A 25,382-nucleotide genomic window follows, 5' to 3' on the forward strand; every position below is an offset into this window, starting at 1 on the left:
TTGTGGCTCTGAGGAAGTAGTTAAAGGGACAGCCGCTAGGATCCCTGAGCTGAGATCTGCCACATACCAGATGCCATCTTTCCTGGGTGGAGCACTCATAGCCCCACCCTCTGGACTCCCTGTTGCCCTACCTTGTGGAGCTTGTGCCCTGCTGAGGAATCAGTTGCCTTGGCTGGGGATGCAGAGGTCTGGCAGATTTGGGCGGGAGCATTCCTCCCACTTTTCCTCTAACTTGACTGACTCTTCCCCTACACTGTTGCCTCCCCTCATAGGATATCTGCTAGCCCCAATCTCCAGGTTTCCTGTGTCCTAACTCACCCAACTCCTGGTGGCTTTGTCCTGCCTAGGTCTGGGCAGATCCATGACAGAATTGAGTTTTGTGGCTCTGAGGTGAGGCCCTCTCCCTCTACCTTCCCCCAAGCCTGACTGACATCTCCTCCTCACTGGAGATCCACTAGCCGCATCCTCCCAACTCCTGGTGTCCTTGCTCTCCTGAGATTCATTTCCTGGCAGAATCGGACAGGGGCCATTTTTCGCTCACAGGCCCGACTGTGCAGAGCCCTACCTTCACTCAGCCAAATCTTGGTCTCTTTCTGCCTAATAAACTACTGGCCTGACCCTCGTGACTCCCTGAGACCCCGCCTCACTACAAAGGTGTGTGAGCACCCAGCTTGAGTATACCCAGGGACGTTTGCTGAGTGGCCTCAGACTCAGCACTGGCAAGGAAGTTGAACCTGTATTAGTGTGGTAAACACCACTCACCCCTACCTGGTCACTCACTAAGAACCTACCTCAAGCAACACAAGTACCAGCAGAGGCGCTTTCAGTAACAGAGCCTAACAGGCAGAGCAGGCAGAGGTGGATTTTGGGGTGCCTTGTTCCCAGCTGACTTGTCCCCAGGCCTGATGATGGTAAAAGCTGGTCTTGGTGTGCAGCTTGGTCCTTTGTACACACAGGCCTAGCAGATCCAAACTGTGATCGCTTTGTAACTCCAAACGGGTTGGCCAGGACCAGTCACAGGTAGCATCTGACATTGGCCTGCACTGGAGAGGCCCCAGAACCCATGCACTGAGTGGCCAGCTTTTGTTTGGAAATTACTTGGCATGTTGATACTCTGCATAAGCTATTCAGTGGGCACACAGAGATAGAGGACGTACCCCTAACCACTAGGCAAAGTCTGTATCTTTGGAATTTAGGTATAGTTTAATAGCCTGTTGGTACCCAATAAGATGTGAAGTGATTCAATATTTGACGTACCTAGTAGAAAACTATGGTGAGTTCAAAATATTGTATAATCTCTTTACCTATTTTAAACTTGTATAACTCACCAATGAATTTTGAACAGGCAGTTATTAAATATAATTAAATTGCAGGCATTCACACAACAGAACAAAGGGAAGTATTCTCAGCAAGTGAACAAGAGACTAGGGAGATAGCTAAAGAAAATTTCATTGAGGTGGAGGGTGGATTTCTGTTAAGTGTTTACTTTTAGAAGAACGATACCAGGAACTATGTGACTTGCCTTTAAAGGAAAGCTTAGTGCTTCTCATTGCTAGGTGCTTTCTTTGTCAGAAAATACACTGATTGTAAGCAAGAGTGCATGTTTATACTACCTGGACTGTACTCTTGCTAAACTTAGTTGGAATTCCAGTTTTCTTTTTCATCTCTACAGGGAAAACTTTGGCCCAGGAAACATCAAGAAAACAGCAACACAATACAGTTGTATTTTATAATTACTGAAATATTGTAAAGTAATTCTTCCTTTAAGTTACTTATTACTCTGTTGCAAACAAATAAAAACCTGATGACTATTAGCCCATTTTAAAGTACTTTTAGCTGGGTCTGATTTTATTGTTACACCCTTGTATTAGTCTGTTCCATATTCTATAGACTTGGTGGCTTAAACCACATAAATGCATTTCTCACAGGTCTGGAGGCTAGGAATTCCAAGATCAGGGTGCCAGTTGAAGTGATTCCTGGAAAGGTCTCCTGGCTTGTGGACAGCCTCTTGCTAGCTGAGTCCTCCTATGATACTTTCTGTGGTGCATGAATATGGAGAGACCTCTGTTTCCCTTATAAGGCCACCAGTTCTGACAGGTTGGGACCCCCTACTCTTTCTACCACATTGAACCTTAATTACCTCCTAAGATATCCTTGTCTCTAAATACAGTGACGTTGGGGGTTAGAGTTTCAGCATATGAATTTTATTTGGGGAGAGGGTGTGTGTGTGTGTCATAATTCAGTCCATAACTACCAAACTCCTAAAGTAGATAAGAAAGAGATAACTCAATATATAGGGGTAGAAAGCTACTAAAATATTAGAACTAAGATTCAAATACAGTGTTTTTATTCATCTCCATGTTGCCTACCTTAGTTACAGATATAGTTTATCTGACAACAACAACAACAAAAAAAAAACTAACCTCTGACAAAATATAGCAATCACTAATTTATCCTAAGGGATCATCAAAATCAACTACATAGTTTTGCATGTTGCATATTTGTGAAAAGGGGTAGACTTTGTTAAAGTTTATAAGTGGTATGGTCTGGAATGTTTAGTCAGCTGAAGTCAGGTAGCCTTAAAATTGCTGCCAGTTTGTAAGGTAAAATTTAAAATGGTAAGTAAATTAGAATTATAGTGATCAGGCTGGAGTTGCGTTTTTAGCACTCTTCATAGCTGTCAAAATTAAGTGTCTCATTTTATATTTTACAGAAGATGATCTAAGAAATATGGGACCAGTAGATGCTCAAGTATATCTTGAAGAAATGTCTTGGAACAAAGGTGGGAATTTATTTTCTCTCTTGACTATAGTAAAGGAAAATATTAGAAATTTTCTGTAAGAAAATAAAAACTCTATGGGATATTTGGAATCTTAAAAAGAAATAATAGCTTGGCTTTTGATACATATGTGTTTTTGTCTTGAATAGTTTTGCTTCATTCTAAACTTTAATTATTGATGTCTCCTGTATGACTCATTCCTAGTTATTTTTCTATTCTAATTAGAGGTTACTTATATAAGATTTCATAAGGTGGTTTTTTTTTAAAAAAAAAAAAAAACTACTTTGGTTTTTGGTTTATTCTCCATCTGTGTAATGGAAAAATAGTTAAAGAAAATAATTTTCCTACCCTTCCTATGCTGACATTCGAGGTGCATTCCCCTTAGAGTTTTTGTTTATCATAAATTATCAGGGCAGGCCTTTCAATGTTATATTTTTCTACTTGGAGCTTGATTTTATACTTTTTTGTCTGAAGCAGAAAATAAAAATCAGTCACTGTCTTTTACTCACCATGAAGTCATGTCTTTTTCACTTTCCTATTACTAGAATTTTAATACCTAGTTAAATCTAATTTCTCCACTCTGATATTTCTGTGTTGCTCAGGGAGACATTGTTGGGTTTCTTTCCTAAATGAAGACCTTGAATACCACACTTCCATGTTTCTCTCATCAAGTGAAGATAATCTTACCATTTCCCTGAATTTGTATATACTTTTAACCCTATAATTTTATTGTTCAGCCTGGCATACAAATCCCTTAGGGACTTGTAAAATTTACTAAGTGTGAATAGGTAGAATATAAACACCACATCCTTCCTGAAAACAAGTTTAATGAACTATTTTTTAATGGCAAATTCTTCATGTAGTGCTCTCAGAAGTTGGGTACCAAGCCATATTGACTCAGAGGATCATGTTTTTGCCTTTGGGCCACTCTGCTCCTATAATGCCAAATGAGGTCCTGGAGTAGAAATTCTTATTTGCAGGGAATGATTAGAAAACAAGGTTTTGTGTAACTGGGGCTCCCAGAGGTTCACATAGTTTCATCAGCGTAAACTGGGAGAGCTATTGCTATGAAGATAGAATACACTAGTGACATAGGCTTTCACTTCTAGATCATGAGCCCAACAGAATAGAACATGTCACTTATCAGGGAGACCTGCCCAGCTAAATAAATCTTCTGGAAATATAGTATTGCTACTTTATCAATCAGTGTGTGTGTGTGTGTGTGTGTGTGTGTGTGTGTGCGCGTGTGTGTGTGTTTGAATCTTTCATTAGACAAATCTCTTCTTGCAGTAGTCTATGTGACTAGTATATTTTGTTTACAGTTCCTGATAATGTGAAAATGGTGTAAACTGGGTTTTGTAGTTTTTCTTTCTTCAGTAACATTTAGAAATATAATTAATAGTTTAACATTTTTTTAAAAGTAAGAATATGGGCTGGGTGTCCAAACATCTGTTAGTCCATGAATATATGAACTTTCTGATACAAGTGAAAATGCTGAAAATTTGGACACTCAAGATTTAGTACGGAAAAGTGGATGAAATGCTACACGATAGACATGGCCAAATTATCAGCTTCTTGGCCCAAGGATAGTTTGAAATGGCATATTTTATTATGCTTAAAAGGCATACCTGAAGAACTCTTGAGGGACTAAAGTTTTAACCTTTCCCCCTTATAGTTAATTTCATATATAACTTGGTTATTTTGTCTTTATTCATGATATTTAAAATGATTATTTTGGTGAAGTTATTACTTTATTAAGTGATAGAAGAACATATTGGAACAAAGTTGACAAAATTTGAGTGTTTAGTAAGCATTAACATTTGGAATCATCTATGACAAAACTCCACAGTAGCCCATGGTGGCCTCTGCATCATTTACCATGCACGTCACATCAAATTGTTTCTCATTGTTCACTGAGGTGGTAAAAAAAAAAAAGGGGGGGGGGGAGATGTAGCTTAAGAAAACCAATGGCTAGAATATGCACATTTTACACAATTTAATAATAAAACAATTCACTATGAAAGCATGCTCCACTACATATGTATATTGGCTCAGATGGAGGATGTTAGCATTTTTAAATTCCAGATTAAATTATATTTTCTTGTTGGGGGAAAAGGCATTGTGGTAAAAAGTAAAAAGCAGGGCTGGTGAATGAATCCATGTTTTCCTTAATGATAAAAGAAACACATAAAGTTGGTTCATTTAATTACTAGTTTTTCCAAGTCCAGACTTTATTAGAGAACAAAAAACAAGGCAGTTGAATTTTTTTTTCCCCTTCTCTCTTTCTCTTCTTTTAGTGGCATATGTTGATATCAAAATGTTAAAAAATGAAATTTGAGACTGAATGAAGATACTGGATGCTAGAAATCATATCTTAGTTCATTTATCTATGTAACAAATTATGACAGTAGTAAAATAATGTGATAATTGTTTTTCTTTGACAGCCACTTCTCAGTGATAGTTAAGTTGAATGACCAGTAAATTAGGAATTCTTTTAGTTAAGGGACATAGCATTTCAGCTTCTCAGGAAAATTACAGACTTGATAAAATTTCCTTAGGCTACACATCACACTATGTTGTTTTCTTTGGGCATCTCACTTCAATGGTTGCCCTTTGGTTTACAAACCATTTGTAAACACCAAACAAACAGATACACACACAGAAAAAACACACCATATTGTGTGTTTATATTTTTGAGTCAGGACTCTTAAAATAGTATGATATCAGAACAGATATATTCAAATATTGAATTTGATAAACAGTCAAATTAGCAGTTTTTTTTCTAAGAGGATATACTCCAGGCAAAAGCAAGTTCTTTAACAAGACAGGTAGAGTTGTTGTTTCTCCCAGACAGTTATATTTTGGACAAACACATTATTGAGAATAATGTGAAATTTGTATGAATCTTAAGAAAACAGACTTCAAATAAATTTTATGGGTTGCTTCTGAGCATCAGCTTTCACCCCAAGATCTTTGGACTACTGATTTATAGCTTCTCCTTTACAGAGATTCTTTGGGTGGATCATTTTTAGAAAAACTGCCCTTGCCTATATAAGAAATATTTTCTAGTTCTCATTTAATACATTTTACATTTACTGAGCTTACTTCTTTTGTTTTGCAGTTTCTGTGGAATAAACCGCATTGTGTGTGTGTGTGTTGTCAGTGTAGTTACTTATAAGCATTTGAAGCATTTTTCTATTTTCTCTGCAGATGATCACTCTTACTCTCTGAGTTGCCGTTGTGGTGGAAAATACAGTGTTTCCAAGGATGAAGCCGAAGAAGTTACCCTGATTTCTTGTGATACATGTTCACTAATTATAGAACTCCTCCATTGTAGCTGAAATTGTTCACTAAATGGACCCTTAACTGTATATTCAGACATGTTAAGGAAAGTCCATTCCAACTTTATACATTCAAGCAACTGTAAAGCTGATAAAAAAAAAAAGGTAACTTTGTCAGCTCTATTATTTGCCACTGTATTTCCAAAGCCTTCAAGTGATTGTATTAAAGGGAGTAAGGTTTTTGATCACTGCCATCTTCACCTTTAAATATAATTTAGGAAATGGTAGCTTTAGAAAAAAAAATTGAAACAAATGCATTACTTTCCATTTTGTTTCAGAGTGCTAAAATACAGTATGAATGCCTATATTTAGGAATAAGGAACCAATGCACTGCTAGTATGATGAAATGGGCTTTTATAATGTATCATTATTGATTATAGTAAACTGTAAAGATTTTATTTTTCTATATATTTAACATTCTATGTACAGTGTAATTCAGAAACAGTTTGAATTTTATTTGAAAATGTATCCTTTATAGGGTCACTGAAACTTTAAATATATACATATATATTTGTAAGTACATTTTTTATTTCAGAGAAGAAGGGAGAAAGAGAGACAGAAACATCAATGATGAAAGAGAATCATTGATCAGCTACATACTGCACACCTCCCACCAGGGATTGAGCCAGCAACCTGGGATGTGCCCCGACTGGGCATCGAACTCTGACCTATTGGATCATAGGTCAACGCTCAACCACTGAACTACACTGGCCGGGCTGAAACTATTTTCAAATGAGTGAACCAAGTTTGTGACTTAGCAGCTTTTTATTAGGTTGAATCTTTGCATTTATTGTTGGTTTGGATTTATAAGACTAGTTTCTACTTTAATTTTGTAAACATAGCTAACAAAAAAATAAAATACAATAAAAAATAATTGTAGTTAACGTATGAAGTATATTCATGAGGAGTTTTTTTTTTTTTTTTTTATTGTACCTAGAAAACTAAAAATTCAAAAGTGAGGTTGTCATCCAGGTTTCCCCCCTAAAAATATTTTTACATATGTCATAAACTTTAAATGATTTATTTTGGATTATGCTTACCCGTATATTTTGAATTAATGTAGCTTGCAGATTGCGTGTTATTCTTTACATGTAAAAATTAAACATAACAAACTGAATAGCAAATAGTTTATTAGTAAGTACATGGTTTCAGTGGCAATAATAACTTCACTTAAACAGGAGGCAATAATCAAATCAAAAGAATAAGTGTTGGCTAATCATCAGAAAATCTGTGGCCGTTCGGGCTATCACGTAGAAATCCAAAATCGCTCAGAGGCCAAATCTGTAAAATCAAAATTGATTGAAGGCAATTAATGAAAGTGATGTTATATCATCATATTCCTTTTCATTCTTTTTCTCTGCCATATAACTAAACACTTTCTCTGGATTCTTCATTCAAGAACCAATTCCTACATCAAAATAAGACTTTTTAGGAAGTAAATTTATATGTGTCTACATGTTTAAACTCTAACATGGGTTTGAACTGCATGGGTCCAATTACAGATTTTTTTTTTTTTCAATAAATATACAGTAACCCTCCATGTGCCTGGGTTTCATATCCATGGATTTAGCTAACAACAGATTAAAAACATTATTTTCCATCCATGGTTGGGAACCTGTGGAAGCAGAGGGCCAACTGTATGCATTGTTCTATGTGATTTTACATAAGGGACTTGAACATCCACAGATATTGATATCTGGGGGCTTTCTTGGGACAAATTCCAAATACTATAAGTTTTGGGGGAGTTAAAAGTTATATGTAGGTCAGTGCCCCAACCCCTGAGTTGTTTAAGGGTCAATTGTATATACGTGTGAGTGTGAGCAAGTGTGTGTCTGCATTTTCTTTTACTACCCTCATAGTTAACTAAACATAAATACTTGAATATATGCTTAAATGTAAAGAATTCTGTAAATTACCCCCAAGTATTCCTGTATATTTTCCCCCTTACTAATTGTGAGAAAATAGAGGAGCCCGTGAAAACAATAATCTTCCCTAGGAATCATAAATTTACTACAACCATGATAAGTCCATTTCTCACTGTATTTAACTAGGATATCCCTGCACTGCAGATATTTTGAATCTAGACACTGCTCTTCTGTAAGTGCATATTAATATAGAGTATCCCCACAAAATGTATATACACACTTTGAATAATTTTAAAGGCAGTGTTTATTAGCATGCATTTCATTTTCAAAACTGAGCTATCAGCTGTTAAAGTGTGTATACAATTTTTGGGGACATGCTGTATATTCCCAGGATATTAACATGGTTGTAAAAGTAGAAAGAAAATTTTGAATGTTCAAATTAAAGGCTTTTTATGCTACAAACAAAGGTAGTTAGTTTTAATTATTTAAACAAAAATATTCTCAATTACCTGTCTCAATGGGGGGAAGGAGTAATGTTTAAAGCTATGAAGGCTAACATTTCCATTGCTGTTATTGTAACAGGTAAGACCACTAACAGCCTGGAGTTCAGAGTTCATTTTGAAAGAAAATGTTTTTTTACCCTCCAGCTCAGAGAAGAAGGCCTACATTTTAAGTAGAAAACAGTACCTTAAAGAAGATTCGTCCTCTTATTAGTCCATATGGAATAGGTCCATAGTACCTAGAATCTGTAGAATTCTGTAGATTATCACCTTCTAACCAAACATGGCCCGTTGGCACCTGGAATTAGAGAAGAAAGCAGCCCCTTTAAAAAAACAAAAAACAAAAAAAAACAAAGACAAATTTGGGTACTGTCAATAAAAAGTGTCTTGTGCAGATAGGGAAAAATGTCCTAAAGTTGTCTTTTTATAAAATACATATAAACCCTATGATTTCATTTTCAAACAATAAAATAACTTTTATTCATTATTAGTAATAATAATGTTTTAACTTTTTTATTTTTTAATATATTTATATTGATTTCAGAAAGAGAGGGAAAGATAGAAACATCAATGATGAGAGAATCACTGATCAGCTGTCTCCAGCACACCCCACATGTGATTGAGCCCACAACCCAGGCATATGTCCTGACTGGGATTATGACCACCTGGTTCATAAATCGACAACTCAACCACTGAACTACACTGGCGGGGCAGATTTCAACTTTTAAATGCCTTTTTTGCCACATGGTTCCCCAAAATTAATTTGTTATACAAACCCCACACTGAGGTTATAAGAGATCAAAACAGTGTGACAGGGTCATTAATTTAATAGACTTCAAAAGAGGTCATCAGGATGCTGATTGAAAATGTGCCCTCCTCTCTCAGTAACAGCAGAAACAGGGTAGCTACTTATTCAGCAACATCCTGGGGCCAATAGCAAGGCCAGACTTATTAGAATGCTCATGATGAACTAAATGGTAATTGATTGTGACATCAATTACAAATAATCTCATCATTTTATTGGAGTGGACTTGTCAGAATTCTAATTAAGATCCCTGTTCTGCCTTGTACAGGCCATATCTTCAATGCATTATACTTCAATAATGACCATAAAGACCCAGAAGGACCTATTATAAAACCATGAGTTGTAAAATTAATGATGGTGACCCTCTACTAAAATAAAAGACCCTAGTTCCTATATGTCCTGTGTATTAACTGGTAAGTAACATAAGCCTAAATTTTTACTCGATGACAATCATAAATATATTTAGTACAGAAAATGTTTCTTTTAAAAAAAACAAGGCCTCTTTGATATGACTCATTTGCCCATTAATATCTGTTCAACATAAACTTTAAAAAAAAATTACTCCCCAGCAACAATCCTCTTTTGCAATGACCAAGTTGCTATCACTAACATGAAAATTCAAGCCAAATAAGAAGAAAAGTTCTGCAACAATAATATAAGAGTAGATTAAAATGTATTTTAAATGGAAGTTTAAAAAAGCTTTTATAACTTTCCAACTAAAGTAAAACAGGACTTCAATAAATGCATTTGTAACATGTTTTGCAAATGGCCAAAAATGGAAATCCCCAATTACATGTTTTCATTACTTCTCATAACCAAAACTTTTAGTAATTAGGTGCTTTTCCTTTTAATACTTTTGTAAATCTGTCAAGGTAACTTGAATGACTACATGAGCCTAAGAATATAAATATCCTAGGTATAGATATATCGTGTTTCTCCGAAAATAAGACCTAGCGCATGGAAAAATAAGAAATCCCCTGAAAATAAGATCTAGCACATCTTTGGGAGCAAATATTAATATAAGACACTGTCTTATTTTCGAGGAAACAGGGTAGTTTTACAATGAATGTCACATGCAACATTTTACTTTTGTTCAAATCTGAATTTTCCAAGGTCTTAGACACAGCTAACTTTAGGGCTAAATTTTAAATCAAAAGAACCCTTAGATTATTCTTGTTTTTCCTTACTACGTCAGAGGTTTTCTTCCTCAGCTCTGAGAAAGCTTAATCTCAGGGCTGGACAAAAGAATCTAGCCTCTAGTTCTCAGCTATACTTACTGAGGTCCAGTTAAGTGCCTCTTTTAGTACAGGCAACAAATGTAATTGCCTCATGGCCTGCGGGTGTTCCTTTAACAAAAGAGGCTTTAGTGAACCAACCCACAGGTGTTACCTTTCCTGATTCAAGTGAAATCTGATGAAAGAGTCCACAATATCAAATAACACGTTTACTAAACTATAGTCAAAGTAGTTTATTTGATTAAGCAAAAACTAATTAAGTAAAAGTTCTGACTGCAGAATAAGATATTTGTAATTCTGACCTTCCAAAAAGCAGAAAAGCCTAATAAAAACTTTGATTTTTAATTAACTCTTTGCCAAATGTTTTAGAATTTACAAACAGCAAAGGTAAGGGTGGGGATTGGCCGTATTATTGCTTATGCCACTTTAATGGTTCTTAAATAACTGAAAAGGAAATAATAGTTTGTTTTTTATTAAAGACACAAAATAACTTTAACAGTTATTAAAAATAAAGGCAAGGAGAGGGACAAAGTTTTTGGAATCTTTTTTTGACATGATTATTTTTTCTTTATCCTCAATTATACAGGAAAAGGAGAGGCATACACGTTTGGGTAAAGACAAACAGGATAGTTTCTTTGCCCAGGAAAAGAAGTCCATATAATGAATGTACATTCATGTCATTTTAATTTAATAATTAATACCCAAGTAATTGGTTTTTATGTTACCATCTTTCAGGTAAGCAGGAGCATGTCAAATTATCCCTACCACTATGTGGCTAATGCATATTCTGCTTAATCATGACATATACCCCAAAGTTAGAGGGGTGGCAGAGAAGGCTGCAGGAAGCCCTACTCTTGCAGGAATCTTCCTGCAATGGGCCTCTAGTCCTATATAATAAAAGGCTAATAAGCAAATTGTTCCCTCGACCAGGAGTTAGACCAGCAGGCAGGCCGGCCAACCGTCCATGTCCCCTCCCCCTGGCCAGGCTGGCTGGACCCCACCCATGCACGAATTCATGCACCAGCCTCTAATACATATGCGCGCACACACACACACACACACACACACACACACACACACTGAGTGGCCAGATTATTATGTGTTCAAAGATCATAATAATCTGGCCACTCTGTAATTGCCCCAGCTGCTGGTATGAATGATGTCTTCTGGGCTTTTTTCTTTGTTCCTGATATTCCTATGCAGTCTACTCAGAAATTTTCCAGGTGAACTGTGCTTTGTAATTTATTTCAGTTATATTTTGTTATTTACACTGTATTCAATTACATAGGTCTGGTAGGAGCCAAGACTGTGAATTGAATACAATATAATTTAAAATGTACTTAATTGTGAATAGCTGCCATTTTATTTATATTAAGTGATTTGGTGAAATTCAGTTTTAAGACGAAATCATCAAAATGTTAGTACTAAAGATTAACATTTTTATTCTTTTAATAGGGATCTTCATCAAGCAATGTTTATCAAATAACAAATGCACTGGCTCTCTCTTATGGAGCATTCACTTATTCAGAACTGTCTACCAACAAGTCACAAGGTGAGAGGAAGGGGAATAGGACTGGAAATGAAGCCAGTAATTATGTCCTTCCATACTAGCCATCTGAATCTAATGCCCTATTCCTACAGAATTTTTTCCCTAGGACAATGGATCATTTTGCTTTATGATTTCTTTTCTTGTTCTATTTATAAAACAATGTTATATCGGCCATTTTTAGAGTAGTATTTAAAAGAAGCATCTTTTGTAGCCTTATTTCAAGACTATATCTGTACTTCCATTGTAATATAGACTCATGTATAATCTGGTTCTCATATTCTAAAAGAAGACCTAACTTAATGAAATACTAGGTTTTAAGGTACATAAAATAGAAACATGCTAAGCATATAAATAATGAGTTTTCCCAGGCATGCCTGCTTTTATATATGTTATTTCTCTGTTCCATTCTTATTTTAGGTAGAGAATACTTTACTAGAATGAGAATGCTTTTATGGACTAAGATTAAATGGGTCACAGAAACCTACAGAATTTTAATTACCCAAAGTGGTAACACAGAACTTCATTTAGTTGTTTATTTCAAAAGATATCTGAACATATTACACCTACTCAACGGTAACTGTCCAGCAGACCACTATATATCATTGGGAAGCTACATGACCTTTGGAATATATTCTTTTGACTCCCAGTTATCAGAGTTAGAGTCTGCTTAACATGCTGACATTGAACATCAGTGTTACAATTTCTGTCTCAATTTTTCCCAATTACTTTTAGGAAACCTTAAAGTATAGAAGTCTTTTATAACTTGCAGATAAAAGTACATATAATATTTGCATTTCACAGAATTGCACAACTGCCTCCCTATATTCACTCCAATGGAAGGGTTTTCCAACTTTGAGCTGGAAACTCAAACCAACTGTGAGTAGTTAAAATATTTTTAGATGAGCAAAACACATTAGTTTCAGGAAGACGTGCTAATCTCTCAGTAGAAACATCAATCATATATATATCACATATGTACATATACTCAAACATGTAAGGTAAAATACAATTTTATAATATAAAATTCTATAAACTACATATTGTTGAAGATCAAATTATTCTGAAAATGTTCAGAGAACACATCAGAAAATGCTTAAGTTGTGGGGGCCGCAGAAGAGAAGAAAAACACCTCAGAATTGTAAACAAGAAGTCAAATTTATCTTCAGAATCCTGTTAACTATAGGATGAAAAAGTCACGTAATCTCTGCAGTGAACTTCACTTTAGCAAAAGAGTAAACATATTTCCTCCACATCAGCTGCAATCAGGACATTAACAGGATGCCATGATTGATTAACCTGGGAACCGTTGCTGAGAAATGGATGTGTAGCACAGGTTTTTATCACTATCGTCTGCAAAAAGCAAGTCCCTTGTTTAGCAATCCTTGTTATAATAAGTGACGTTATTAGGTAGTTCTTCTATTTAAGTGACATAAGGATTTAGTGTATCAGCTTATAAAGCTTATAATAAACAAGCTTTCAATCTCATGATTCCTCTCCCTACATAGAAGTACTTTTTCTGTTTATAATATAAGTGGTAATTGAAGGCCATATGGTTGTGACTTTTAGTTGAAGTAAATGACATTTAAACAAACAGAAAAACAGCATTAGGATATTCAAGGATTTGAACTATGACCTACTAGTAAATACACAGTGCACATTAAGAGGCTGTTAGTATTAACTATATAAAGTGATCATTTTATTTTTTTTTAAAACTGAATTTATTAAGGTGACTTTGCTTAATTCAATAATATGTTTCAGGAGTACAATTCTATAATACATCATCTGTACATTATATTGTATATTCACCACCCCAAGTCAAGTCTCCTTCCATCGCCATCTATCCACCCCAGTGACTATTTTCTAATGCTGTCAAATTAGTGAGCTTGTTTTTCACTTTGTTAAAATCAGTTTTCATATACATTATAAAACAGCTTTATTACTGGCATATTGTCCCATTTCCAAGTGTTCCTTTTCAGAACACTCTACTACCTGTGCATCCTGGGAACATTTAATCAGTATTTTTTTCCAGAAATGTGAAACTTTCTCTCTTTCTTATGTTTCCGCCAATAACAATAATGATGTCATTAGCATACTATTTAATACAAAAAAATGTAAGAAATACTACATTTCTTATATGTACCATAATTCTGTGGTAACAGACTAACATTTGGTAAAAAATATTTCACCTTTTGTGTATAACACTGGAATATATGGTATCAAGAACCAAAAAGCTTTAAATAGTCTGACATTTTGATAGGTTGGTAATAAAAGTAAAAATACACACTCTAATAACTACAAATATGTTTTCTTTAGCAAAAGATTGTTATGATCTAACTATAGGAACATACTGAAATCTTCATAATCATATTTCTATTACCGTGTTTCCCCAAAATAAGACATCCCCTGAAAATAAGACCTAGCACAACTTTGGGAGAAAAAATTAATATAAGACACTGTCTTATTTTCGGGGAAACAGGGTAGTGTTTCCATTTTTAATACAGAGTGGATGCTATGGTTGAAAAACTGAAATTCAATAAAATTTTAATTTTGGAAGATTTAAAAATCAATTATTCATTTTACAGTGAACAACCACTCAAAGTTAACACTCAAAGTAGTAATTTACCAACCACAATGAACAACTTTACCCATTGCTAATTTGCCAACCAACAAAGGATCAAAATAACAAAATACCTCTATAGTAGTTAATAATGTCCAAAGGCACATGCGTTTCTACTGAAATGTAGACAACTCTGATTTGCTCACAATGTAGTTAGTAGGTGCTGCATTTTGCAATGGCAACTTAGCCTTCATCATAACAAAACTACCATAGCATTTCTGAGAACCAAACCTTTCCTTAAAATAAGAGCAAGATAGGTCAATTTTACTTTTCCTTTGAACGATTTAGTTCACTATTCTAAACTGATAGGTGAGTTCAAAGCCAAGTGAATTTTTAGTCTGCTTAGTAAAAAGGGCTGGAAAGTATCATTCACTCCAAATAGAAGTCAATTGGGGAAAGACACATTAGTCAGCACTCTGCTGTCTTGACTCAAAGTAACAGGGACATGCCAATATTTCCTACAACTTTTACTTGTGATTCTGGAAGGTGGTCAGATAGCCCTACCATGGAAGAAGCTTACATTTCAAATCTTCTTTGAAGACTAGAATAACCACTGGATAACCTCAGAAAGATAAAGTATTTTTCTTCGTCTCTTCATTAGCTTTCATAATAAAATTTTACTACATTTCCTAAGTCCTGGCCAAAATCCCCTACCTTAAATAGGCTTTTACTTTACCTAACATGCAAATCAATAGGACCATGCCAATTCATTTTATATACAGTATTTCTAATTTGCTTAATGTTTCTCCTTGCAACTAATTATTTTTGGCAAACAAAGGTTCTAGCAGAAAACTGAGAAATTGGTAAGTTATTTAAGATGTTTTAGCTAAGTACAATTTGTTTCTTTTGAGAGTCACAAATTAAGCTTATATCTTAGCTAATATTGCAAAACCCACTGCAATAGGACCTTGATAGGGACTACTTAGTTTCCAAATGCTTAATGTAAAAAATAAATCATAGTTCCTAAGTGTTGCTTGTCACATGAACTTTTAGAACTCTGAAATGAATAAAATGGTTCCACTTCACTTAACCAATGATCTGTTTATATTATTTTATGCCAACTTGGGAACAATGCTATTCTTTCATATGCTAAACTATATTCTAGGTTCCAAATGACAATTTTGGTGTTTTGCTCTCTGAGTCATAGAGAATAAATGTTTTTTTGCCTGAAATTCAAAACATTTTTAATATTCATCATCTTTACCATGTAGTTCAATAAAGATCTGAATACTAATGTCTTCATCTAATAAACAATAATTTTTCTAAGAGGATGTATAGGTAGGGGAAGAAACCCACTTCATACAACACAGCACCAGTGTGCTTTTGAGATAGCTGGAAAAGGCAACACTCTAGAGAGGCAGACCCTGCAAACAGTTTGGATATCTCTTCAGAGTGCTCCAAACTTGGATGATTTTTTGTAATAAATCACCTTGATTAATGGAACACATTTGCTAAAGTGGTTCTGTAATAGCTACACAATTCTTATGGCTTGAAAAATTCAGCCTAGAAAAACTGGTGGGGGTGAGAAAACCTTCACAATTCACTGGCTTCTCTTTCAGAATCAATACTGCCCCTGACCAAAAACAGTTCCTTTTCTTTTTAAAAATAAAATTTTAAGGAAAACAATACATTTTAAGGAAAGTACAATTTGGTGAAATGGGAGTAGAAATAAACAAGTAGAGGACAGTTTGGGAGGAGAAGTTGTAGCGTGTCAAGGCATCCAGATTCTAGGTGGAGCCAGGCTACTTGTGTTTGAATTCCAACTATTGTCCGACAAACTGGGCAGTTTATTTAACCACCCTGTTTTTAGTTTTTCCATCTGTCAATTACTGCCACTCCTATCTCACTGGGTTGCTGTTGTAATGATTAAATAAATTAACCCTTGTAAAAGAGTTTCAACAGTGTATGGTACAGATTAAATACGTAAGTGTTGGCCAATATTATTACACTTACATATGTTTGTACATTTATAAGCATACCAACCAAAGTGAATGGAATACACCAGGAACTATATACCAGTGTCCTCTTACTAATCCATTCATCAAACATAAAAATTTGATGAATGTTTTCTTTAAATAGAATATTCACACAAAAAACTATATCTTATAGTCCTCTGTTTGTCTTTTCTGATTAGCAGATTTTTATCTAAATCCTTTTGTCCTGATACAACTCTGATAATTCAAAAAGAAAACAACAATGGTGTGGTATTTAAGTACACAGATTCTGGATAGTAACATTAATATGTTTTATTGTTCTGACTGCAAACTATTTCTGGTTTCAAATTTATTGCAATTCAGAAGTGATTACAATCCTCATGCAATGATAACAGTCATATGAAGGTACAACCATTATGTAAAAATCTGACATTTTTTAAGAATAAAGGGATACAGTGTATAGTGCCCCTTATAAAGTCCTCAAAGAAAAATAGGTTACCTTATACCATACTGTCTTCAACATTATTATCACCATCAGCTAACAATCACTAGAGTGTTTAACATTATAGTAATAAACATCAAAAATGTTTGAACAGCTGAACCTAGTCTATTGTGGATGGTAAATAAATGAGCTTATTTTGTAATAGTCAATTGATCAAACTTACTCATAGAGCAGACAGAGGCCATTATAATTTAAAATAAATTTACAATAATGAAGACAATTTAACTCTTAATACCACGCTTACATTGGGGATGAAGATAGAGGTAAAGTTAATAGATGTAACAGCTATATAACTTGAGAGTGACAGAAATTTTAAATGAAAATAGGAATTAAGTTATAATTATTAAGGTAGGAAAATTATATGCTGAGTAAAGTAAGGCCACCCTCCTCTGCCATAAGCTGTCATATCAGCCATGTGATTGGTGAAAGGAGGTAACACATTACACCTGCTCCTCACTCTTCCTTTCTACAGCTCTTGCTCTTTCTAACTATTAAAAAGTACATGTAATTTATATTCTAAAAACAAATAGGATTTTAAAAAGCTAAACTATAGGCTTTATTTGATTTTTACCAGCTTTTCCTTAAGTTAGTTGAAAATTTTTCTGAGCCAGGAACCCAGACCACATTGAGTTGTCACATCTCCTTTGTCTTCTCCCATCTATCACAATTCCTGTCTTTCCTTGTTTTTTATGACCTTAACATTTCAGAGTATTTGTCAATATTGTTGCAGAATTACCCTCTCTGCTGTTTTCTCATGATTAGACTGAGGTTATACCCTTTTACAAGAATACCACAAAACTGATGGGCCCCTTCACAGTTCAATTCAGGGGCTACACTATGTTGATATGTCTTGTAATTGGTGAAGTTAACCTTGATCACTCAGTAAAAGTGGTGACTACTACTCTATGAAGTTACTATTTTTCCCTTTGTAATAAATATCTTAGGAGAGATACTTTGAGACTATGCAAATATATTATTTTCTTTCAAACTTTTACCCAATATTTTGATATCTATTGATAAATCTTGCCTTCAACTATTACTGAGATATTGACATAAGGTTTTAAAAGGAACTAAAACATATAAAATATAATGGCCAAATGATTCTTGATACAAAAATACTTAAATTCCACTGAATGCAGCACTTTAAGTTATATTCAAAATAGATGTCATTTTCTTTTATGTTTTCAATTATTTTTAATAATAACATAACTGAAATTGTTACTTACATAACTATGGCTTTTAAAGAAACTTGATGAACTACTGGTGAGCATTTTGTCTCCTTCCAAACCAATTACTCTTTTACAAATATTTGATTTTGGGTCACTTGGACTTTTTGCAATCACAATGTCACCTCTGAGGGAAAAAGCCAAAGAAATATCAGTGTTATTTATTAAGCACTTGGATAGCATTGCTATAATACTTTTATAAAGCAATTTAAAGCCACACTCTTTATCCTCCCACTGTACTGGCCCTTCCAGACATTTACCAACTTTGAGAACCTCTGTGACTGAATTTTTTGTGTTAGAATCCAAAGATGAAGGTGATGGAAATATTATTAGAAGATTCTAAAATTTCTGATAACTCTATAAGAATTATCTTCTTTCACCGTATCTATTGTGTTACTTTAATGTCTGAATTTTTAGCAACGAAACTATGGGAAAACAATTTCATGTAAATAGCACCAAATTAACACATTAAATTTTACTGTCCAGCCAGGAGTTTGATGGGCTCTAGAGCACATAAAAAGACAGAAACATCATTTGTTTCCCTAGAGCTCGAAGTAGCAAGGAATTATATAACCCATGTAATTTAGCAGTATTTCCCAAACTTCTCTCATGATGAGAATCACCTGGTGGAGTGGTTAAAATACAGATTCCTGAATCCCAACTAAGAAGTGCTAAACTAGAATTTTTTTCAAAGCAGAGAGAAAATATTTAAGATAAAATTTTATCTAGCTTGTCACTCTTGTATTTACAAGAGAGTTTTTAAAGATAAAGTTAGAAAACTGCAGAAAAGACACAATGTCTATGTGTATTTCCAACACAAATTTAATATATCTATGACAAATATACCTTTGGATACCATAAAAATGTCGACTAAGATTTTCTGCAAAGACAATATCTGCATTTTGAATCGTAGGCTCCATTGATGGTCCAGAACACTGAAAAGACATAATTTTGTAATTGGAGTTGAAAACCTTTTTAAGTATAACAAACATCTGAGCAATTGAAGGAAAGAAATCAAGCCAATGTTCTCCATGCTTATTAGCTGGCAGCACCCAGAGAAGTTCAAATCTATAGAGTGGCCACCAAGTCTGGAGACATAAGCCAATATATTAAAAATGGTTTATTGATATTACATTATAATACATGAATAAAATAACAATATCTATGTTTCCAAATCTGGGCCATTCGGTAGAAAGTAAGCTCCAGGAGGCCTGGGACCTTGTCTCTCGTGTTGCCAGGGCTTGGCATAAAGTTGATACTCAAAAAAACATGTTGAATGAATAAATGAATGATTTATTTTCTTATCAAATATCAGTGATTTATTAAATGGCATATTATTTGCAATGAGTTGATACGTTTTCTTCTCTTCCAAAAGAGTAGCTTACCCATTGATGGGGCTGCAACTTATATTTTATGCTGAAAAAAATATTAGCATAATAAGTTGCACTTTAAGACTTCATATTAGTATATCTTAAAACAATAATCTCTATATATACCTCAGAGCTATTATAAAGTGATCATTGCTACCTAAAAAGTCTATTACTCCACTTAGGTGTAAATAATTTTTAGTCAAATCTTCCTGCCTAGGCAGAAAATATTATAATAACACAATGAAAGTTCATGTTTGCTACCTCTGTAGCCCATTGGAAATTTTAAAACTCCAAGAAGGGGGTTCTCAGTTAAATATATTTATTTGCTGAATACTTGAAGATGTATGACTGAATCTGTTAGGCTAAACCTGATGAAAACAGCCACACCAAAAAAACCCACTAATTAGGCATTCAATCAGTTATTTCATTTACATAATTACTAAAAGGTTAGTACAGTAATGGTTGATAGATTCATAATGCTATATTTAAAAATATCATTGGGGGACATCCTTAACATTTTAATATTGACATAAGACAGAATAATCATTTATTTTAATGACAGTTAAACACAACGGTTAAGAGGAGCAGTTTTGAAAACTGGAGAAAAGTCTGTGTTGAAATTCCAAGTCTACTTATTAACTGTGAGACATGGACCAAGTTATTTAAGCTTTCTGAGCCTCAGTTTCATCATATATATAGTGGATTTCTATTAAGTGTCTCACAGAGTGTAAAGATTAAATGTGTTAATAACTGTAAAACATCAAATATATCCTAGAACATTTTAGCATTCAATAAGTGGTATAACTATTATTCTTAGTGTATTAATAGGGCCTTTTGTGCCCTGTCAGAAACTGAATACAGAACCATATTTAAAATAATGGTTCTTATATTTTATCAGTGCCAATACAAATACAGTCTCTTACATCCTCTTACATTCTCTTACACATTTTGAAAGATTTGTTTTAACAAACTTTATTCATTAAGTTAATAACTTCAATTATAATAAAGGGAAGAACACATTTTCCTTCTATTTAAAAAGATATATATTTAGCCGAAACTGGTTTGGCTCAGTGGTAGAGCGTCAGTCTGCGGACTGAAAGGTCCCGGGTTCGATTCCAGTCAAGGGCATGTACCTTAGTTGCGGGCACATCCCCAGTAGGAAGTGTGCAGGAGGCAGCTGATCAGTGTTTCTTACTCTCTATCCCTCTCCCACTGTAAAAAATCAATAAAATATATTTAAAAAATAAAATTAAAAAATAAAAAGATATATATTTAAAATGATTACTTTCTCGAAAGTAAAAACTTACCATGACAACACCACCAACATATTCAAAAACACAATGCGCTATACAGCCATACTGAATAGTATAGCCAGCAAGTCGAAAGGTTTTCCCCAGAACACCACGAAGCATAGTTCTATGTAGACTCTGTCACCATTGGCCTGATGGTAAATTTCAGAAAGTTTCGTGAACAATACTATTTTAAAACACTTAAATAGTTTTATTGTAATATATTTTACAATCATCTAGAATGTATTAAATGAACAATTTAGTGCAGAAAACAACACTTTACTTTCATTTCTGCTAAAAATATTTTTAAATGACAAATTATAGACACTTAAGTATTTTGATCTACTGAACAGATTTTATCAAAACACCACTAGGTTTATATACGAACTAGAGGCTCAATGCAAAGAATTTGTGCAGGAGTAGGCCTTCCTTCCCCCAGCTGCACTCACCGGCTTCCCTCTGGCACTCGGACCCAGGCTTTGGAGGCCCCACCCACCCGCCGCAGCCCACTGGCCGGTGCCTGGGCCTCCCTCTGCGGGGTGATCATGAGGCAATGGCCGGGCCCTGGACCAATCGCATCGCACCCACCTTGGCTGACCTGGCAGCAGTGAGTGTCATAGCATCATCCCGGATGGCCATCCAGAGGGCCATCAGGATGGTCGTTCAACTGTTCGGTCGATTTGCATATTATGCTTTTATTATACAGAATTATATAAAATTAGATAACTAGTAGACTCAACTTGTCTGTCCCCCTTTTTTTTTTCTTTTTCTTTTTTTTTTAATATATTTTATTGATTTTGTACAGAGAGGAAGGGAGAGAGATAGAGAGTTAGAAACATCGATGAGAGAGAGTCATCGATCAGCTGCCTCTTGCACATCCCCTACTGGGGATATGCCCGCAACCAAGATACATGCCCTTGACCGGAATCGAACCTGGGACCCTTTGGTCCCCAAGCCAACGCTCTATCCATTGAGCCAAACCGGTCTCGGCTGTCTGTCCCCTTTCATGTCTTGGTTATTTCTTGGTATTAAGGCAGACATCTATAAAAAGATATTAACTCTTGCAAAGTACTAGTAATAGTTTTCCATATTGTTCCCTGCTATCTACATCAGTTCTTGTCATAATATAATAAAAGAAAGCACTATAACAGATACATGGAAATTCTAGCATTAAATTGGTCCTTTTATTAACTTGTGTGATTGTCAATGATTTACTTAACCTCTCTGGGCCTCCAAAAATGGAAATATCTCACAGAATGGATCTGAGGATCACATTCGATATTGTGAAAGCACTGTATAAATTATAAAGTTACATTCAGTTGTCAGCTTAACTATTAATATAATAATGAACACATGAATAGAGTAAGATAGCATAAAGAACCATATCAAGTATTTTAAAAGCTATATAAAATTAAAATATTAATAAAATTCATCTAAAATGTTCCTAGTATCTATTATCTCCTTTCTGTTTGTTACAACTATGTTTCAAGTATCCTATCTAATAAAAGAGTAATATGCAAATTGAATCACTCCAACACACAAGATGGCTGCCCCCATGTGGTCAAAGATCCTGCCCCCATGTGGACACAGGATGGCCACCACAGGAAGGCAGGCAGGCAAGCAGTTGGGAGCCAGCAGTCCTGGACTGTGAAAGAGATGTCCAACTGCCCATTTAGGCCCAATCCCTCCAGGGGTCCCAGATTGGAGAGGGTGCAGGCTGGGCTGAAGAACACTTCCCCCTCCCACATGCACAAATTTCGTGCATCAGGCTTCTATTTTCTCAAATAATGGTTTATGCCTAGGCTACTATGTATTACTCTCAGATTAAAACTACTAAAACACAATTATATTAATTAAAATTTGCTCAACACTTGCTATCTGTCAAGCTTTACAAATTAACCTCTGTAAGGTAGATATTACCATCCTCATTATATAGATAAGAAAAATGAGCCTATAAGTAGTAAACTTGCTGATGAACATCACAAAATTGGAAAATGGAGTTAAGAACTTAATCACTGTTACACTGACTCTCATATTACTCTCCTGCTCCCATAACCGCAATAGCTCTGTCATATTACCTAAGCCTCATTTTAGGATCCTTGACAGTAGGTTTGTTGTTGGTTGTATATTTCAGATAGTACAAATGAGTAAATATCAGGATTCTCAATGTCAGAGAAAGAAGCTATAAATATAGAACAGTAGGTGAGGTATGAGTAGAAGGTATCAAAAGAAATTTATTTAAATAGATATGTTTGTGTTCGTCTGCCTTCCTGCCTATATAAAATACCACCCTAGCCCTTCCACTGAAAGAAGCAAGGGTTCTGCAGTAGTAATAGGCACACTTAGCAGGCAGATTTTTGGTTTCCAAATATCATTTCCCATTAGGAGCAATAGCATTGGGCAGAAAGCAAATCAGTGCTCAAAAATTAATGGAGACATCCAGAATATGTGAATAATTTATCAAGTTATTAAGAAAAAGAAAACTTAACAAAATTAAGCAAAACAAACAAACAAACAAACAGACAAAAACAAAAACACAAAAAAAACCTATGAAGATTTCACAAAGGAAGATATCCAAATGGCTGATGAGAAGCATGGGAAAGAGAAGTTGGACTGGTGTTAAAACTGAAAAAGCCCTGGCTGGGTGGATCAGTTGGTTGGAACATTGTCCCTACAACAAAAGGTTACGGGTTTCCTATCCTGTCAGGTGCACACCTGGGTTGCAGGTTGAATCCCTCATCAGGGTGCATATGGGAGGCAGCAGATCTTCCTCCCTGCCCCTCTCTCTCTCTCTCTCTCTCTCTCTCTCTCTCTCTCTCTCTCTCTCTCTCTCTCTCTCTCTCTCTCTCTCTTTCTCCCCCTCCCTCCCTCCCTCCAAATTCAATAAAAATATATCCTCAGGTAAACAAAAAACAAACAAACAAACAAAACCTAACTAAAAAGATGGAGCTGAGTGAAATCCTGAAGCTGAAAAGAAACTAGGCATTCCTCCATCCCTATAAGTTTCTAGAATAGGGGTACAAGCCTAAGAGCTTGATTTATATCTATCCATCTTTTGATATTGGTGAAGTGATTTCAGAATACCCTAAGCCCCAAGGAAAACATCCACCTGGTTGTTCAGGTCTGGAATTCCTTTTTTAAAAAAGAAAGCATTTTGTTTCAGAAATAGGGAAAAAATGCAAAGTGTCAAAGTTAATTGAGACTATCAGTTTACAGAAATGCATTCATTTTAAATTATAAGCAGCCAAAGTGATTAATATCATATTTTTTTGTTTTAATAAGAGGTACAGTTAATAAATATATTAACATTCATAAAATGTTCATATTAGGAAAAGGTGAGGAGAGAGAAGTATATGTGAAGCAGAAGACAAATCCCAACATCATAGTTTAGCTGTATATACCTTAATTTGGATAAGAAAAAGCAGCAGACTTATGACATTCCTGAGACTTCTATGATTTATCAAATTCAAGAAAACCTACACAAAATACATTTTCCCATATAATTATATATAAAGTAACTGAAAGATATATGTCCTTTTCAGACACTGAGTGGAAGTTATTGTGACTAGGAGAGAACAACAAAGACTCATTAAGACATGGATGCTGAGTGATGTACTCTGCTCAATAGCTAAATAATTCACTCACACAGCAGCCTATCAAAGTAATTCAAATTCCTGCCATTTCAAAATCACCTTCAAGGCTGCTCATGAGTTGTTCAAATCCATAATGTTAAATCTACTGTAAGACTGTGCAGAGGGTATTTTTTTTTATTTTCTAGAACTGTAAATTCAAGGACCTCTGATCTCCAAATCTATGAAGATTTTCCTTAAACCTATTTATTTTGATTCATTGTCAGAAGAAATAATTAGCAATCCTTTAAGGTTTAGAGCAGTAAATATCATCTTAAATCTGATTGCAACATCACAATAACCTGAGAACTAAATTCAAAAATCAAGACTCCTAGGCACCCATCACAGAGCTCAAGAATGACAATCTGTGGGAGCAAGGCTGTAGAATCTGTAAGATCCCAGAAAGGAAGGCCAGAAAAAGACTGTGCTGTCATTTGAGGCCACTGAGACATAGTAAATACTTTCAGAAACATGACAAAATTTAACCATCATTGTAAGCTGAATGTTAATGTTGAGATAATTCTATAAATTTTCATCAAATAAACTTTATAATGCTAATATTTATGATTTTTTAAAACCCAGTTATCTACTAAAGTTTATTTTATATACATATGCATACATATGTAATCAAAATAAAAACTCATTTTATGTTTATAAAGCATAAACTACTGACACTTTTAATATAATCAAGTGCCAGCTCCCAAAGAGTGGAATAATCCAGGTGCTATATAATCCATGTAT

The 25,382-nt window shown here is 34.7% G+C and overlaps 2 protein-coding genes across 9 annotated transcripts in view; one reads left to right on the forward strand and one right to left on the reverse strand.

Annotated features, from left to right (window-relative positions):
• DNAJC24 (DnaJ heat shock protein family (Hsp40) member C24) overlaps positions 1–7,008 on the forward strand; it is a 37,908-nt gene extending 30,900 nt beyond the window's left edge. For 2 of the 3 annotated variants that reach the window (XM_084896058.1, XM_084896059.1), the window contains 2 exons: positions 2,714–2,782; positions 5,990–6,251. In XM_084896058.1, coding sequence (XP_084752184.1) covers positions 2,714–2,782; positions 5,990–6,120 — 200 coding nt within the window. In that variant the 3' untranslated portion in view covers positions 6,121–6,251. Of the gene's footprint in view, positions 1–2,713; positions 2,783–5,989; positions 6,252–6,655 lie in introns of those variants that run through there. The other variant, XR_014796045.1, reaches the window with a different exon arrangement.
• A 225-nt stretch (positions 7,009–7,233) lies between these two features.
• Positions 7,234–25,382, reverse strand: part of IMMP1L (inner mitochondrial membrane peptidase subunit 1) — a 32,659-nt gene continuing 14,510 nt past the window's right edge. For all 6 annotated transcript variants that reach the window (XM_084896064.1, XM_084896066.1, XM_084896063.1 and 3 more), the window contains 5 exons: positions 21,031–21,164; positions 19,200–19,288; positions 18,354–18,480; positions 8,673–8,783; positions 7,234–7,401 (listed from right to left, as the gene is read on the reverse strand). In XM_084896064.1, coding sequence (XP_084752190.1) covers positions 7,333–7,401; positions 8,673–8,783; positions 18,354–18,480; positions 19,200–19,288; positions 21,031–21,135 — 501 coding nt within the window. In that variant the 5' untranslated portion in view covers positions 21,136–21,164 and the 3' untranslated portion in view covers positions 7,234–7,332. The remainder of the gene's footprint in view (positions 7,402–8,672; positions 8,784–18,353; positions 18,481–19,199; positions 19,289–21,030; positions 21,165–25,382) is intronic.

The sequence above is a fragment of the Pipistrellus hanaki genome (genome assembly GCF_964339955.1).
Source record: "Pipistrellus hanaki genome assembly, chromosome: 9".
In the NCBI taxonomy this organism is placed as follows: Eukaryota; Metazoa; Chordata; class Mammalia; order Chiroptera; family Vespertilionidae; genus Pipistrellus; species Pipistrellus hanaki.